The following is a 16,656-nucleotide window of genomic DNA, read 5'->3' as shown; positions in this document are numbered from 1 at the left end:
ATTTACAGGCTGCTGTTTTACACACTCATGAATTCAAGGAGCCTCTCCTGCAGTATGAAATGACCAGATGCAGAGCTACCTGATATATTGAATCACAGTTATCTTTGCAGTGTCTACGAGCAATACTGGAATCACTAAAAGCTCAGCTTGCATGTTCCCCTCCTGCATGCACAGGATTAGTCTGATAAGTTCCTGCACTCTAAAAACATGCTAGACACCTTACCATCTTTTGGAGATGAACAACTTGGACCAGTGAGTTGAATAAAATCCTCAGCCTCAACCCAGGCCTTAGGACAAGGTCAGAAATATAACCCAGATTGGCATTTTTTTTTAACTCTACAATTTAGAGCTTGAAAATTGAACCCTTAATCTGTGACTGCGAAGTAACTTGATCATTATCAGGTTGCATGAACCACATCAACTTTCTTAACTTGTGCAGCATCTTTAAAATCTTGAGCTTCAAAGCTACTTTCACATGAGAGTGCAGTAAAAAAAAGTGATGTTTATGGAGTTTTTTTTATAGTTTGGTGGCCTGTAATGCGCTGCCACAAACCAGCTATCATGGGATCCTTTTTTTCCATGAATGATCTGATCAAGCTGTAATCATGTTAACTGTTCTTTGATGATAAACTTATTTGCTGCCCAGATATAGGCTGTAAAAATGCTGCCTTGTCTGATAATTGAATCTAGGGCATTACGGTGGAACGTAGGAATGTCTTTCTGGAGATCTTACATTTCACTGTCTCAGTTTTAGCTTAATTTTACTAAGTCAGTTAAATGTATTATAACAAGATAGAAAATCTTTATTTAGTCATGTAAGAAAACTCCTGTGTTACGTTTTCCCCTTCAGAAGGAGCTCAAAGGTGAGGGGTGAAGTCAAAGTATCTGCTCTGAGAAGAAAACAAAACTTTGTTGGGTAATTTTGATGGAACATGGCCTCTTCTTTGCTCAGAAACGCATTTCATTTGGTCACCCACTCTGTTGTTCTCCCCTCCACGCTGCAGTTCTCCTCATTATGGGTGGGTTTATTAAACAGTGAGATTCTTTGTATGTGGCAGAGCTGCACAGCCCATAGTCTAATTGTAATTTCAGCAAGCTGTGGGGGATTTAAGAAAAAAAAGAAAGAATGGGTATTTAAAATGTGCAGTTATTGACTGTAAACTCTCTCTGCTGCTCTCATTTCCACGCCACAGCATAGTAGTTTTCTGCAAAACCACTCCCACCCAAGGCACAAGCTTACACATGTAGGTTTATGACTTATACAGACATTAATAATCTCACATTATGTCACTCCATTTTTCAGGTGTGCACAAATGCTGTGTAAGTTCTGGAATATGTCCTTTTGTAATTTTGCACTCAGTGGGAAGTTACATTTCTGCTCTTCAGGTTTTAACAAGTCTGTTGGAATAATAGCATTAACTGCATTCTTTGCTCCACTCTTCTCTTCCTTCTGCCTCCCCTGTGAGGCACACTGGGCAGCAATGTCACTTTTTTAAATTGTGTATAAATTGCCAAAAACACAAAAACAAGAATTTTTGCCACAGGATGCAGGATTTGCCTCAGAAGGGGGCCGGGATATGGTTGATGGGAAACAGGAAATGGCCGTGTGTAATTATGTCCACCACCACTGGGAGAGACAACTAAATGTCACTGAAATTGCCAAATAAAAGAAACACATGCACCACTTCCTGTTATCAAAAATGCAGATATACAGTGTCTCGCAGAAGTATTTCTAAACACTGAACTTTCTAAGATTTTGTCAAACCACAGCCATGAACTCTCTTGTGATTTGGGGGGCATTTTATGTGATAGACCGACAGCAAGTAATGTATAAGGAAGGGGAATGGAAAGGAAATATGACTTTAAATTATGATTTACATACATAACTCTGAAAATGTTTTGCAAATTTGTTTAAAGCCCTCTCTGAATAAATACTTTGCAGGATCACCTTTCACTGCCGTTATGATTTGAGTATGTCTCTATCATCTAGAGCCTGAAACTTTGACCCAATCTTTGTAAAAAGGGTAATTTTTCCCCCTATTGGTTAGAAAGTATCTGTGAACGTCGGTCTTCTATAGAAGATCGACGTTCAAAGATACTTTCTATACTCTTGCCACAGTTTTGCAAAAGTCTTGACTTTCACTGGAACAATTTGACACATGATTCTTTGATCTTAACTGTCCCATTATTAAATTATATTCAGGGTCTTTATTATGCATAATGATGGACCTCTCACCCAGTGTTACGCAGTTTCTACAGGTTTTCCTCCTGGATTGTCGCTTGGCCTTTGACTTCTTGTGCAATTCTGCTTAGTTAAAATCTCGTTTCACATCACATTCTGGGCTTTCTCCCATTGAAGTGGATTCTCCAATAGATTTTCTACTGGGCCCATCAGCAAACCGAAGGATAAGTTGTGATCAATGCCATCAATTTAGAATTGTGTTCTGCCTGTAGTTTTAGCGATGGCAGCAGTGGGAGTGAACAAAGCCGTTCACATCATGGCCAAACTTTAGCGATGTGGAAACATTTAAAACATGAAGAGAGTCCATGCCTGCAGGAAGCAATCGTTTCTCAATAGCCGAGAGTCCAGACCCTCTGGACGAAGCAAATAATGTAGGACAAGAGACTGCTTTAGTTTTCCTGGATTGGTTTGACTAAACCATTTGTTAGAAGAATTATTATCTAGTTTCATTTACTTATGAGTTTATTTTAAAGGTTATGTTTTCATATTATTATTCTGTTTGATGTTTACTTATGCGCGTGCTAAAAATAAATTAGACCCAGCACCATTTCTCTCTCCCTCCTGAAAAAAAAGTATCCCCACAGCATGATGCTGCCATAACCATGTTTCACCAAGCAACAAATGTTTTCTGACTGATGTGCTACTTTGTATGCAGAGAGAGTAAAATTTTGGCTCCTTCTTCCACATGTTTGTTATATCCTCTTAACAGCTTGTGGCTAACTCCAAACAGGGCTTCCTATTGCTTTTCCATTAACAATGGTTGGTTTCTTGCCACTTGTTACTAAAGGTTTGGCTGTGGATCTCATGACTAATAGTCGTCCTGTTGTCGACAGCTTCCCACCTGATCTGTTTATGTCTGGAGCTCCTCCAGAGATTTCATTTCAGATAATAGATTGAACACCGCTCTGTGAGATGTCCACAGCCTGTGCATGACCTCAAGCTACTTGAGACTTTCCTGATGTTTTCCCTTATATATTTACTGAGGCTTATTGTAACATAACAGAATTTTAAAACGTTCAAAGATTAGAAAAATCTTTGCAATTTGTTTCCTATCTAAGCTTTTTCCTCCAGCTATTCGAATGCTACAAGTTTCTTAAAGCATGTTTTTTCTTACATGCAAAACATGTAAGCCTTTTCTTTTTTATGATTTTTGCCTTCTTTGTTCAGCTAAATGTCAAGAGTTTCTGAGCGTTGTTTGTGACCCAACTTGTAAATTCAGGATTTGTGCTGGGAGAGCCATTTTTTGTTAATCAGTCTTTGTCTGTGACAGTACAATTCTTTCTCTGTGTGTAAGTGTGAATGTTATCTGGCTGATCACGCCAGTAATCACAGCTTTTTGGAAGCACAAAAGCTGGAGAGTGAGGAGGAAAAACATTTAGTTGCAAATCCTTTTCAGATTACCAAAAGATAGAGTAGGAACTTCACCGCTTTTGCAATTTTTGGTGTTTTAAACAAAACAAAACAAAAAAAAACAGCTGAGAAAAATTCACCTCCTTGTCAGGATTCATTCAGCTACCTTCGCGTGGTCCGTTAGTCTGTCTCAGAGATATGGATAATGCAGACCTTTGGTATTCCCGAACATCTTCTGTCCTTAAACAAACACAGACATGCTGACCCTGACATGCTGTATTAGCAGTAGCTCGTCTCTAACGTCGGCTGACTGGGAACTCACATGGGAGTGGGTCGGAGGGGGTCAGATGTCAGGTTCTTGCTGGCTCACCCAAGACATGTGCTCGACCTCTCACACGCTCCAAAGACCTAAACTTAGTTCTGATGGCAACTTGGATGCTTTTTCAGCCTGAAATATCCTGTGACTGATATATGTATACAGTGGCTCCTCATTCGGTCTCAGAGCTGTGGTTCAAGATGCCGCAAACATTTGCTTGGAAAAAAAAAAAAAAAAATCAAGATGGATGGATGCATTGTCTGCTTGAAACTGTGCTGATGTAACCAGCTTGGAATGAACTTCGTGTGTGATTCAGTTTATCCCTTCTACATATGATGTCATGTCCATGAACACGTACTGGGATTGTTTCACCATTTTGCTTGTGACTGTGAAACATTCCCTGAGTTCATATGGACGTGGATGGGAAAAGATATTCCTCAGCTTTTAGATTCCATAGTTTTACTTTTCCTTCCTTGAAAATACATGGTTCTGCTGAAAAATAAAATATAATCCAAATCTGCAGTGGAACAGTAAAAATGTTTTTTTATGTCGACACAGTAGCAGTGTTGGTAACAAAACTGAACTTCTGGCCTTATTTGCAAGACACTTTTTGTTCTGTAAAACTAACACTTCACCCTAAACCCACCGTCATCACGGTGAAACATAGTGTTGGCACTGGCATGCTGAGGGGATGCTTTTAATCAGCAAGTACAAAGAAACTAAATAGGGTTGATGGGAAGACGGATGAAGCTAGGATAATTCTTACAAACAGAAAAATAATGAAATCCCAGACGTGTTTGATCTTTGTGTCTCTAGGTTGTAACCGGCACAAACACAGATCAACTGATTTGCTTTTGTTTTCACTCGTCTCAACATTTGTGGAAAAAAACATACTGCCTCATTTCCTTTCCCAACACCTCGTCTTTCACCACATTCAGCCTCAGCCTTTATTCGCTGCACACCTTTCCTTTCGACATTTTGATTAGGATTACTGCATCAGTTCACGGAGCAGTGAGCAGGTAAAAAGAAAAAAAAAAAACACTCCGTGTTTCGGCGTGTGTATGCACATGTGCTGTGTGTTTGTATTGGTTCAGCTGGCAGGTTGTTTAGGTAGCTCCATATTAAGCTCCACCAGACATAAGTGGAAGGAGTGTTAAAGTCAGCAGGACACAAGTCATGTCAGAACCAGAGCACATTCCTACATGACAGACTACTTCTGCTTTAGCTTAGCTAAGCTTGTGATTGTATGCTTTGTAGTAAGAAATTGTTTGCAAACAGTAACAGGCCAGCAATATGCTATATACTTTTGAAAACAAACTACTCTTATTACTCAGGATTTCAGCGTTTTAAATGTGTTTATTCGTGTGGCAGGGTTTTTCAGTGAGCTCAGTCTGTTTGCTGTGTGTGTGTTTTCGATTAAGTATGCTTTTAGATTTTCACTCCTGGGTTGCTACAGTTGTTTGCAGTTCTCTCAGCGGTGTATGCCAAAAGTAACCAAGAAAGGGGTCTTTGTGTCACATCACACACACCTACTGCTCAACACCAAGCCTTGCTCTCCTGCTTGGAACAACACATCTGCTTTCCAAACCGCAGCTATTCCAGCCAACTTCCCTTCAGCCATCTAAAGTCCGAATCAGGTGGCACCCCACCTTGTATCCGCACCCCATACCTCCCATCGATATTACCGCAAAACTGTATCGCCTCTCAGTAGTTCATCCTGGCCGTTGCCCATGAGGCGGTTGGGAGGAGCGGCGCTGTTCTAAATAGGACCTCTGTGTGAGGAGAAACCTGGTTGGGTTCTGTGCTGATCCGGTTTCCTTTGAAAAACAGCAGGCACGGGCCGGGAGATGGAGCAGGAGAAAACACAGAGCTGAAGGTGATGTTGTTGTTGGAACCTACTATAGACCTGCCTCCCCACACCTTTGCTGACTGGTTTATGTTGTTGCTCACCCCTTCTCTGCCTGAGGCTGCCTGATAGCTTTTCCTTGCTTATCTCTTTAGCTGCATTCAGGCCCTTATTTCCACTGCTTTCATCATTTAAAGTAGGCATGCACCAACCAGGATTTTGTCACCAATCTCTGATTTTTGTAAAGCTTTGACCAAGTAATACTTAATTTAGCCAATTCTGGTTTATCCCTAAGCATAATGTAGGAAAATATAACAGCAACCAAAATATTGTTTTGTATCTTTGGAATAGAAGGCCAAGCAGTAAAACAGGACATTTTCTAAAACAAAAACCTAAAGTTTTTGATATTTTAGCTGTGTTTAGTATCTTATGCTACCGTGGTTATTAGCATACTTAGCATGGCTTGTGTTACAGAAACATCAGTTTTTATGTGTATTCCCTTAAGAATGTAAAGTCTTAATAATGTTTCCAAAATATGCCAACTTTTCTAAATCCAGACAGCTTCATGACAGAGTTTGAAATGCTCAGAGAAACTTAGCTGCATTCAAACTTCTAACGTCCACAATACTACACTGACTGTCTTTAAAGTTATTACAAGCTTTTGAAAGACATCACTAAATAATTTGCCTAATTGGCCGTGCCATGGGTTGAAGAAGAGAAGAACTGCATTATGGAAGAGACTGCAGTTAAATATGTTTAGAAATACTAATAAACTTTCTTCTGTTGATTTTTTTTTGTTTGTTTTCTTGTTCCAATAAAATCCCTCTGTGTTTATCTGGGTTTGGGATCAGCAAAGGTAGGCAGAGGCTCAAAGAAGACACTCTTTTTGTGGTTGTTTTAGCATTTTTTTTTTTTAACCATTTTACTCTTTTTAGGATTTTATTGTAGTCACCTTGTTTGATTACAACTTTTCAGTCATTTTAAAAACCTGAAAATAATTAACCCCGAGTCCTCTTCATTGAGCCCTGCATAGTTTTTGAATTTTTGTTTCGCTATCATGAACATGCATTAAGACCGTTTGAATTTAGTATTTCTAAGTAAAACCTGGAGCCTGAGTTATTGTGTTCATAACCTTGAAAGTTACAGTTTTGTAGTGGCGGCGATGTTTGCTGCTGGCGGCTTATCAGGAGCTCCTGGGAATGTGCTTAGGCTTGTACCTTGTTACTTTTGTGTTTATACAGCCTGTTCATGAGCTTGTGTGATGTATTTGTTTTCTTTCCTTCCAGTGAGATAAAGTATGCGCAAAGAACATTATGTGGGCAAGAGTGTGGGTCCGTCAGTTCACTCACTGACTTGCGTGTCTTTGAGGATCATGTGCGTGGGTTTAAATGAATCTATTTGTGCATGCTTGGCTCTTTTTCTTTTAGCTTTTATGTTCTTTATGTCCATCTAATGTCTCTCTACAGGGTGAGTGTCCTGGAGCACAATATGGGAAACAAGTGTAGAGCAAGAGCTTTCTAACTAACAATTATTTCCATTAAAACAATTCATTCTCACCTGCATGTTCTCCTGCAGTTTAGAGCAATAGTGTTTCTTGTAGAGCTGTATGTTTCCTGCAGCCCAACTTCTGTTTTTTCAGCAACAAGCCAGATTGTAAAATTAAGTCGCCATTAATCTGAACTGGAGTCAAAGTTATGCAACCAGTGGGTGTGTTGATGTGTTTGTTGATTGGAAAAGCTGAAGTCAGTATGTATAGAGTTCATGCCCAATCATTTCAGCAAGTTTAATGATTTCTTGAGGACCAAATTAAACTTATATTCTCTCTCTTTAATGATGTCTCCATGTTTAATTAAACTGGTCTGAGATTTACCAAACAAAATGTATGTAACGACAGGGCAAGAGAGGTTGTGGGATTGCTTTGTAAATCGATGGTTGTGAATGTTTTACCTTAAAAAGGAGAGAAGTATTAAAGAATCCCAAATGGGATCTATTGCTGGGGAAATCCCAGGCCTGGAGGTGGGGGTGGCGGCAGCAGGAGTCGGGGCTTAATGTGGTAAATCTCAGGCCTGAAACAGCTGAAAGAGACCTCTAGTTGTGGTGCAAGGTGTTAATAGGCATGGAGGGACTGAGCATTCCCCTAAACACCCAACTCCACCCAGCCCTAAAAAACAACACTCTGTCTCACCATGATGAGATCAGTCGTACTCTCTAGTTAGATGATATCATGTTTGGTACTTGGGGTTAAAGGCTTGGGGCCACGTTAGGAGGGGCCGGGTGTTTGTAGGAGGAGCGACACTCTTTGAAGGCTTGGTGAATTTGACACTGAATGATGTGTTGCTGCCAAAAACTGGCTTTTTCTCCTACTGTGACTCTGACTTTGGCCTCTTTCGCCCAGCAGTTTTCATACAAAGATGAGTCTCTTTTTGAAATGAGGTTTAATATGGAAGCTTACAGTATATCTGCAGTAGATAACTCTCTTGATGTTTCCATTAATTATAAATGTAGATCGGACTAAAGCCAGCAGTTAGTTCAAGAGGGGCCAAGAAGAAAATAGCTTCCATCTTTACCATTTTCTTCAAATTTCAAAAACGTTTTACCAGCTGCAAACACAGTTTTATTAACCTTTAAAATTCACTATCTGGTTATTTTAACAACAACTAATGAATATTTACACAGAAAACAGAAGTCCATCAATGATGTTCTTATTTTAAATGCACATCAACACCAGAACAGATAATGGGTGGCACTGACTGGAGTTCTCATTTTAAGCAGTAGATGTCACTACAATCTGTCTCTTTTCAATCTGTTTTAGCAGAAGAAGAATTGATAAAAAGTATATTATTGATACAGCTATAAACAACATAGATTGAAAGTGCTATTTTCCAAAAGAGGAAGCATCAAATATGCTTGCAGAAACCAGCATAAGCTTGCAGAAACCAGCCAAAGTTCAGACACTACGTTGTGGCTCTTCCTGATTTGCAAACATCACTTATGGTGGGTGCTCCAACCTGGCAAAAACAGGGATGTGCACGGCCAGCTTGAAATGCCAGAACATGTCTCCCCTCCTGATTGTTTTTTGGTGCAAGGCGTCTTCTTTGCTACGCTGTGATTGCCTTGCTTAGGTTGACTTCAATATATCTCTCGCCTTCCGGGTCCTTTCAGAAATCACACAGAAATGACGTGAAGCATTTTTTTAAAAGTGGGTTGGGTCTGTAGGTTCATTGCCCTCATATTAAGGAAACTGCTGTAGAAAATCCAGCTTCCTCTTGTTTTCAGACATGACAGGTACCTATGTCTGTTCAAGTGGTCTAATCCGGTGATCCCTAAGAGATGAAAAGGTTAATCCACCTTATCTTAACTCTGTCTGACTGGGAAACAGGTCAAGGTCTCCTAGTGTTTTGTGCTACTCAAGGCGTCTCAATATGAGTGGTTGACGACCAGACCAAAAGCCCCTATTAACCCCACTGTTACACCTAGCTCCTATGTGTCATTGCTCAGTATGTGAGCGGTCAAAAACTGGCTGCTGGTTGTTATGTAACTACACGAGCCGTTTATTTTTGGACACCATTTTAGGCGTACATGATAACTCACACATTCAGGTCATTCGGGTCTTTGCAGTTGGTATCTACAGCTGTCACTGTGAGCTGCATGAAGACTGTTAGTCAGTATTTATATTTATCTCTGGACATGATCCCTGCTGATGTAAAACAGTTGAAGTACTGATGAACTACACAGTTTTCCTCTTGAGGCTGTGTGCTCCATGGTAGGATTAAAGAGGTGATAAATCTGTAATCTAGAGGGGTTTTGCTGCCTAAAACATAACTGTACAATGAGGAAACTACTTTTAGACATGCTTGAGTCTTAAAACCCTAGAAAGGTTCACTGCTACAATATGTCAATAAAAATAGTTTTCCTACTGCTCTGATGTCTGCTTGGGGTCTGGCTTCAATCCACTCTCAGCATACTTGTGGTTAGGCAACAGTCATGCCTGCGAACAGCTGTGAAGAAACTCATGCTTTCTGACACCGGGAGGAAAACTGATCTTGTCATCCTTTTGCCCTCCGTGTGTTAAACAAAACCACAACAGACACCTAACAATAAAGATAGAGTTTCTCAGACAAGAAGGCAGAAGTTAGCTGTGAGAGTGAGGGAGACGAGTGAAGAATCCTGAAGAGGCTGCCATGCCATCGTATGACCAACAGAGGGCTGATAGGGTCAACTCTTAAACACCAGACTGAGTCTTTCTCATTTGGGAATAACTTGTGTTCACTCCTCTAGGCCACTGTTAGCCGTAGGCTCTCACTCTCATCTAACGCTGTGAAAACATGACAATGGGCAGCAGTGATTCAGAAACATGTTCTATAGATAGACACATGTGAGGCTCCCTTATCTTTGTTGGGAAGGAAGTAATCTTAAGAAGGACATTAAGTTGGAACACAGAGGAAGAAACACACAGGTCTGAGGGGGGATAGGCGCTGTTGGTGAGTCAATAGGAAGTGCTTTAGAGTCAGACGGCATAGCAAGGCTAGTCAGGCTGATGGAATGTATTAATCTTAAAATGTGGGACTTATGGTGCCTTGCAAGAGTATTCACTTCAACCTGTCAACACATAAATGTATTTTATTGAGGTTTTATGTGATATGCCAACGCAAAGCAGCACATTGTGAAATAGAAAGGAAATGATCTATGGTTTTCATAATTTGGTACAGATAAACATGAAACATTTAGCATGCATTCGTCATATTTCGCTCTAATTGCAGCTGCAAGTCTTTTGCAGTATGTTTCCATCAGCATTGTACATCTAAAGAAGAAAAATTCTGTCCCTATTTTCTTCGTCAGATTAGATTGGGAGTACCTGTGAAGTTTTTTCAGTCTTACCACTAACTCTGGATTTGATTTTTGCCTGAACTTTGGGCCAGTTTAACACTTGAGTGTGCTTTAATCTGAACCACTCAAATGTATCTCTGGCTGTGTTATAAAGGTATTTGCCCTGCTGGAACGAGAACCTCCACACCAGTCTCAAGTCACCTGCAGGCTCCAACAGGTTTTCTTCCAGGTTATAGATGTCATTCGCCCTCCCATCACATCTAACAAGCTTCACTGATCCTCCGGAAGAAGGCACAGTGAGCTGCTTTCTCCATGTACAGATTAATTTTATAAAACTTTTCCAGTAAAGCTAAATTTGAGCACACGTTTGCAGCTCCTCCAAAGTTACCGTGGGCCTCTTGGCTGCTTCTTTATCAGTGCTATCTTTGACCAGTGTGTCAGTTCACACCATAAGTTGACTCCCTTTACTAGCACTATACTCTCCCAAGACTTCTGAACGCAACTGTTTGTACTTGATTATATGCACAGTTATCAAAGTGAAGAACATTGAATACAAGTGAATGAAACATTTTCCATATTTTTATTTGGGAAACAATTTCATAGCCCTGACTCAATTTTTTTTCACTTCAAATTTTCTCTTTGTGATGTGCTGCTTTTTGTGGCTCTAATTATAAAGTTAGTTAAAGTTTGTGGTTGAAACACAACAAAATGAACTCGAAGAAGGTTCAAGGGATAAAAAATACAAGTGTAAGTCACTGTTAAACAATCATCCATTCAGCCAACACTTGAGTTACAAAGCAGAGAGAAAGTAATGGAAGTTCCCTATTTGGTTTTATTTTATAACTAGACCTCTTGACTCAGCAGATGTTAGTTAGTACAGTAGATTGATGTTGCACTAGGGCAGTAGTGTGACTCACCTGTATACGTAAACCAACACTTACACTATATTCCCTGCTGCCTTGCACAAGCAGCTGCTTGTGAAGCTTTAATCTGATTAACTCCAGGATATTTACAGCTCTTAAATCCTTGATTATCAAGGCTATTTTTTTCTGTTGCATGCAAGAAGAGAAAGAGATTTATTTTAAGAGGGCTGATGACCAAAACTATTAAAAAAAATCTGTTGCAGCCCTATTATTACCTTGTTACTCCAGCTTCTGTGGGAATGTCCTTCTACCTGGAGGTAAAGTGCTGCATTCTTGCACTGATGTAATGCTTCTTTAATGAGATGGACTGTGTTGCTTTGTTTTCTAATAGCCAAGTCTGCCCACAAACAGAATTTCTCTCATCCTCCTACACCTCAGCTGCTTGCATCTCTGGACTGCATGCCACTATTCTGCTCACCCACAAGCAACAAAACAAATGCTGTGGATTTTCTCTCCCATCTCTAAAAAAAAAAAAAAAAAAAAAAAAAAAACAAAGCAAAAAAAGCGTGCTCTGTTAATATTTAGAGAAATTATTTGAAAAATTGGAACAATGCTTGGTGCAGAAACAACTTCCTAACAGAGGTCAGTTTTCTTCCTATGTTTCCAAAATAAATCCGTTATGTGTTTTCCAGCAGTGACTTCCTCGGGCCGAGCGCCCAGCTGATTCTTACCTCCCTGCTTAAATTCCCACACATAACTCTTAAATGGCTAGTGTGTGTTTTCCTTTCTGTTCGCCCGCAAATCACTCCCATATATCACCAGCGGACAAGGCAATGCGCTCGACTGCACATCGACTTCCAAGTGCGCTGGTATGGGAAATGCTAAAAGCAGAGGGAGGCAGAGTAAGTGTAATTGCAGACATAACTTTATAAAGATGGCTGTTATTTGTAGTCACCTTGATGTCTTCACATTAGACGACATTTATGACTGAACGAGAAATCATTTTCAGCACTGCCACTTACATGAATCTAGGGATTTTTAGTAAGTAGCTGAAGAAACCAAAGAAATACTTCCTCATACTCACTATATACGGACATCTAGCTGAGCAATATTTCATATACAATGCTTTTCTGAAGTATTAATGCGCCTTGGACGTTTTCACATTTTGTCATGCTATAAGCATAAAACGATAAACATCTGTGTATTTTCTTGGTACTTTATGTAATTCACCAAAACAAAGTAGAACATAACTGTGAAGGCAATTATTATTATGGTTTTTTTTTACCAAAAATTATCTGAAAGGTGGCTCTGTGAAAGCCTCTGAGGTTTGTCAGAGATCATTAACCTGCTTGTCCACCTAAACTGAGAGACCAGTCAAATACAGCATGAAGCTGTGGAGCAGCCAACAAGCCCATGGTATCTCTGGAGGAGCTGCAGAGGGTCACAGCTCAGGTGGGAGAATCTGTCAGTGAAACAACTATTAACGGTTCATTTCATAAAGCTGTCCTTATTGAAGGAGTGGTAAGAAGATAGTCATACAGAGTCCCTTTTGATGAGCGACAAGGACGGTAGTGATGCTGTGGGAGTCAATTTCCTCACAGGGATCGACGAGAGCTGAGATTCATTTCCCAGTTGAACAACAGATGTAAACACACACCCAGATATTTAACGCCAATCCAGAATCCGTGGCAAGACTTGGAAAAGTTATGTTTGCCGACATCCATTATGATTGAATTTCAGCTACAATTTCAGTCTCTAGATGTTCAAAGCTGATTCAGGCAAGCAAAAAAAAAAAAAGACTACTGGAGTGAAGAGTGGCTGGGACTGAATGCACCCTTGTTCTTAGATTTATTTGTATGTATATTTCTGACAACCAAAACAGTTACTAACTACTACAGAAACACTATGATCCAACCAGCTCTGACCATGTGCCTTGTGGGGGAAAAAAATTGAGTCATAGCTTGAAAAAGAAGAGAGAAAAAAAAAAAAGCTTTTCCACAGTGGGCGGTGTAGTGCAACAGTAGATGCTAGTGGCAACTTAAGCCCACTTTAAAATCTGCCAGATCCTTTTTGTCACTCTGTCATGGGAAAGGAAGCACTGAAGTGCGTCTGTGTAGAGAGAATTGGACGGAGCGCAAAGCCCACGTTTCTCTCGGTTAACACACTGAGCTGGGATCATGCTCCTTAAAGACCCGCGGAGATCCCTGCTGGACGCTGCATCGACTTTCAATGGCATTTCACTCTGCTCTGTTTGCGGCCAGTTCCACACACATTAGGACGCACACACTCACACCCGCCTCCTCGGGAACGGCTCTCGGTTGGTCCATCAGTCGGTCAGTCTTTATCCTTCCTCTGGCTGCGTGTGTTTGCGTGCGTGCGTGAGTGTGTGTGTTAGTCCTGGACTGCGACGACGGATATGAGGAAGATTTGTCTTCTGAAGGCTGCAGAGAGGGATTCAAACGCATGACCGCTGACGTTCCCAAAAGAGACAGTGGGGGTGACTGGGAGCTTTACGTGAAATATTTGAACTGACGTTTTCTTTTGTCGTTCACATTTAATTTTGGCTGTAAATGGAGGCTCGTCGGTGGGAAAAACTGAGTTAAGATCTTCTTCGTTGCCTCTGGGACGCTGACAGGGCAGTGCGGTTGCGTAACGCGCCTGGCAGTTTTGGAGAGTTTTATTGGTGGGGAAGAAAAGCGCTGCTCCTTCAGAAAGGATGAACAACTCCAAGAACCTCAGGGTAAGACTGCTTATTTCTGGCTTCACGCTTCTTTTTTTTTTGCTAAATGGAAAATGGAATTAGTGAGACGCATCGCGCTTTGAGTGGGTCGTCAGAGCCACGCACAAAACGCACGAGGCTCCGTGGTTTTACTCTAAACATCAACACTAGACAGCTTCAGCAGACTCAGTCGTGTGTGCGATGACAAGGAGAGACTGAGTCCAGATCTCACAATCTGAAGTAGTCCTGCTTATCTCAGTGTCCGAATTATTGATCGAATCCATTGAAAATCGGTGAAGATCTGGATTAATCAGCAGCAGATTGGAGTTATTCAACATTAATTGACAACGCTTTAGTAAATAATTCAGTTACCATTAAAATTAGCTCCTGTTCCAACTCTTTCACTCTGTTTGGTTATTAGAAATGTCCCATGTTATAGGCAAGTATAATCGACTCAGCTCAACTCAAGGCTTCACACATTACTATGTGATCAGATATGGGTAAGATGATATTAGTGCAGTTGACCCACATCTTCCACTCATCACTCCCTTTACTATTATCACAACTTCCCACATTTTCAGCACCTTAGTCACAAAGATTTTTATCAGTTGAAAGTAGGGCTGCAGAGTTTCAGGAAAATATTAAATTCGTAATACCATTGCTGAAAAATTGCAATATCTATTAATATTATCTTTTATTTTCTGACACTTCATTTCATATGGTTTCCAATCACTCATCACAATCTCAAGCAGATCAGACCCTAAAGAAATACATAAGATTTGTCAACTAAAGGGAACTGGATCACATGCGAAGTCGCCAAATATCTTACAGATATGCAGAGCATGAATGCATGATGCTTGAGTTATTATTTGCTAAATATTGCATCCAAGCAAATCATTTGCAAATGTGATATTGTGTCTTACGTAATACAAGGAGGTAATGCAGACAATCGCACATGACACACACAGATAGCGTAATTGTATAATTAAAGAAGAGATTGAAACTTTGAAAAAAAAAAAACTTTTTTAATCCATTGTTTTAAACTTCCTAAACTCGGAGCAACTTCAGTCACTTAAGGTCAGGAGCTAGATCCACAAGTAAAATAACTCTCTGAGTGTGTTGACGTAACAAATTGGATAAATGTTTGGAGTAAGAACTTAAATCTTCCACTCATCAGTCTTTTTACTTCAGTTGTGAACCAATCTCTCCTAAAACCTTGGCAATTGTGCTGAAATTGAAAGATGGGTGTAGGACATGCATTCATCTCTTGTAGGTCATTATATTTTTGAACAAATGTTTTTATTCTGTGAGTACCTTCATAGGTAAACCAAAATCATCCTTCTCGTAATCGCCTCTGCTTGACGGAGAAAAAGAACTGTGTCCTGTTGTGTGAGAACGTGAGTGTCGGCCAGAGGATTAGGGTTCAGATTCTAGCCTCGTATGGATTGCAAAGGTCACGCGCATCAGTCAGATATTGAAAGAGCAGAACCGCATGTGTGTATCGTCATTTGTTTCTGTGCAGCGGGCATCTCCAAGATGTGTGTGTGTGTGTGTGTGCTCAGTGTGTTCCTACTACTGTTACAGCAGCCTCAGCCATCTCTGATTGTTAGTGCTGAAAAGGTCACTGATGAGCGAGAGGATCTTATTAGCACTAATAACCTGATGCAGTTTTCACATTAATATCTCCTTTCATCGCATGGGTTGCGCATTAGTTGTGTTTGCTGCAGTCAAACCGGTCCACTCTGCTGTTAAGTGCTGTTTCTCTCGCACTTTTTGTTGCGTTTGCATTTATAGAAGTGAAAGTCCGCACCCTCCCTCATCAGTCTGCCGGACGTGGAGTTCTTTGGCCCTCGTCTTACAATCAATAACCACTTACTGCGGAGGAGGTCTCTGTAGCCAAATCAGTGACTCCCCCTGTCAAGATAGGTATCTCCAGTGTCTCTTCTGCTTGCATCTGTCTGCCACTCCCACCCTTCAACCTTTATTCACATCTGTTGTCACAGTGTTTCTTTTGCTCTTGTCCTTGCTGCCGTGTTTCTGCCGTAGAGGTCATGCAGTTTTCTCTGCTGATATTGTCCAGCACCGTTTCCCAGGAGTCTTCAGTCGATGTTGAGATTGGTCGAACTTCCTCGACCTGAGAATCACTGGGGGTGGAGTGCAACCCATTAATCTAAGCACTGATCTGCATGAAAGCAGGTTTAGTAGAGGAATGTGAGAGCGTTTCCCCCAGAGCAAGCTGTCTGAGACTTATTATAAAAAATTTGCCACCTATCCTCCTCTCCTCCTCAATATTGCCTCCCCGCCTGCTGAATTATAGATCTCTTAACTCAGACTCACACACACTTCTTTCCTCTCTTGTAGCTTTAAACTTTCACATTGCCCTCGTCCTTGGTTTTTTAGATCCTGGCCTAAAATAAACAAAACAAGCTCAACACTGCTTTGCAGTGCTTTCTCACTGCATTATTACCTTAGTATTAAATTATTTCTTATTTT

General features: G+C 40.6%; 1 protein-coding gene across 4 annotated transcripts in view; it reads left to right on the top strand.

Moving 5' to 3' along the window:
* Positions 1-16,656, top strand: part of rtkn (rhotekin) — a 71,360-nt gene that overhangs the window by 27,290 nt on the left and 27,414 nt on the right. The window contains exon 1 of one of the 4 annotated variants that reach the window (XM_023343449.1): positions 13,519-14,184. The exons of the other annotated variants lie outside the window; for them this stretch is intronic. Within the exon in view, the coding sequence (XP_023199217.1) occupies positions 14,161-14,184 (24 nt within the window). The 5' untranslated portion in view covers positions 13,519-14,160. Of the gene's footprint in view, positions 1-13,518; positions 14,185-16,656 lie in introns of those variants that run through there. 4 annotated transcript variants of the gene reach the window in all.

This window comes from Xiphophorus maculatus, chromosome 12, assembly GCF_002775205.1.
Source record: "Xiphophorus maculatus strain JP 163 A chromosome 12, X_maculatus-5.0-male, whole genome shotgun sequence".
Taxonomy (NCBI): Eukaryota; Metazoa; Chordata; class Actinopteri; order Cyprinodontiformes; family Poeciliidae; genus Xiphophorus; species Xiphophorus maculatus.
Note: the sequence above shows the minus strand (reverse complement) of the source record. Positions and strands in the feature narration are given on the sequence as shown.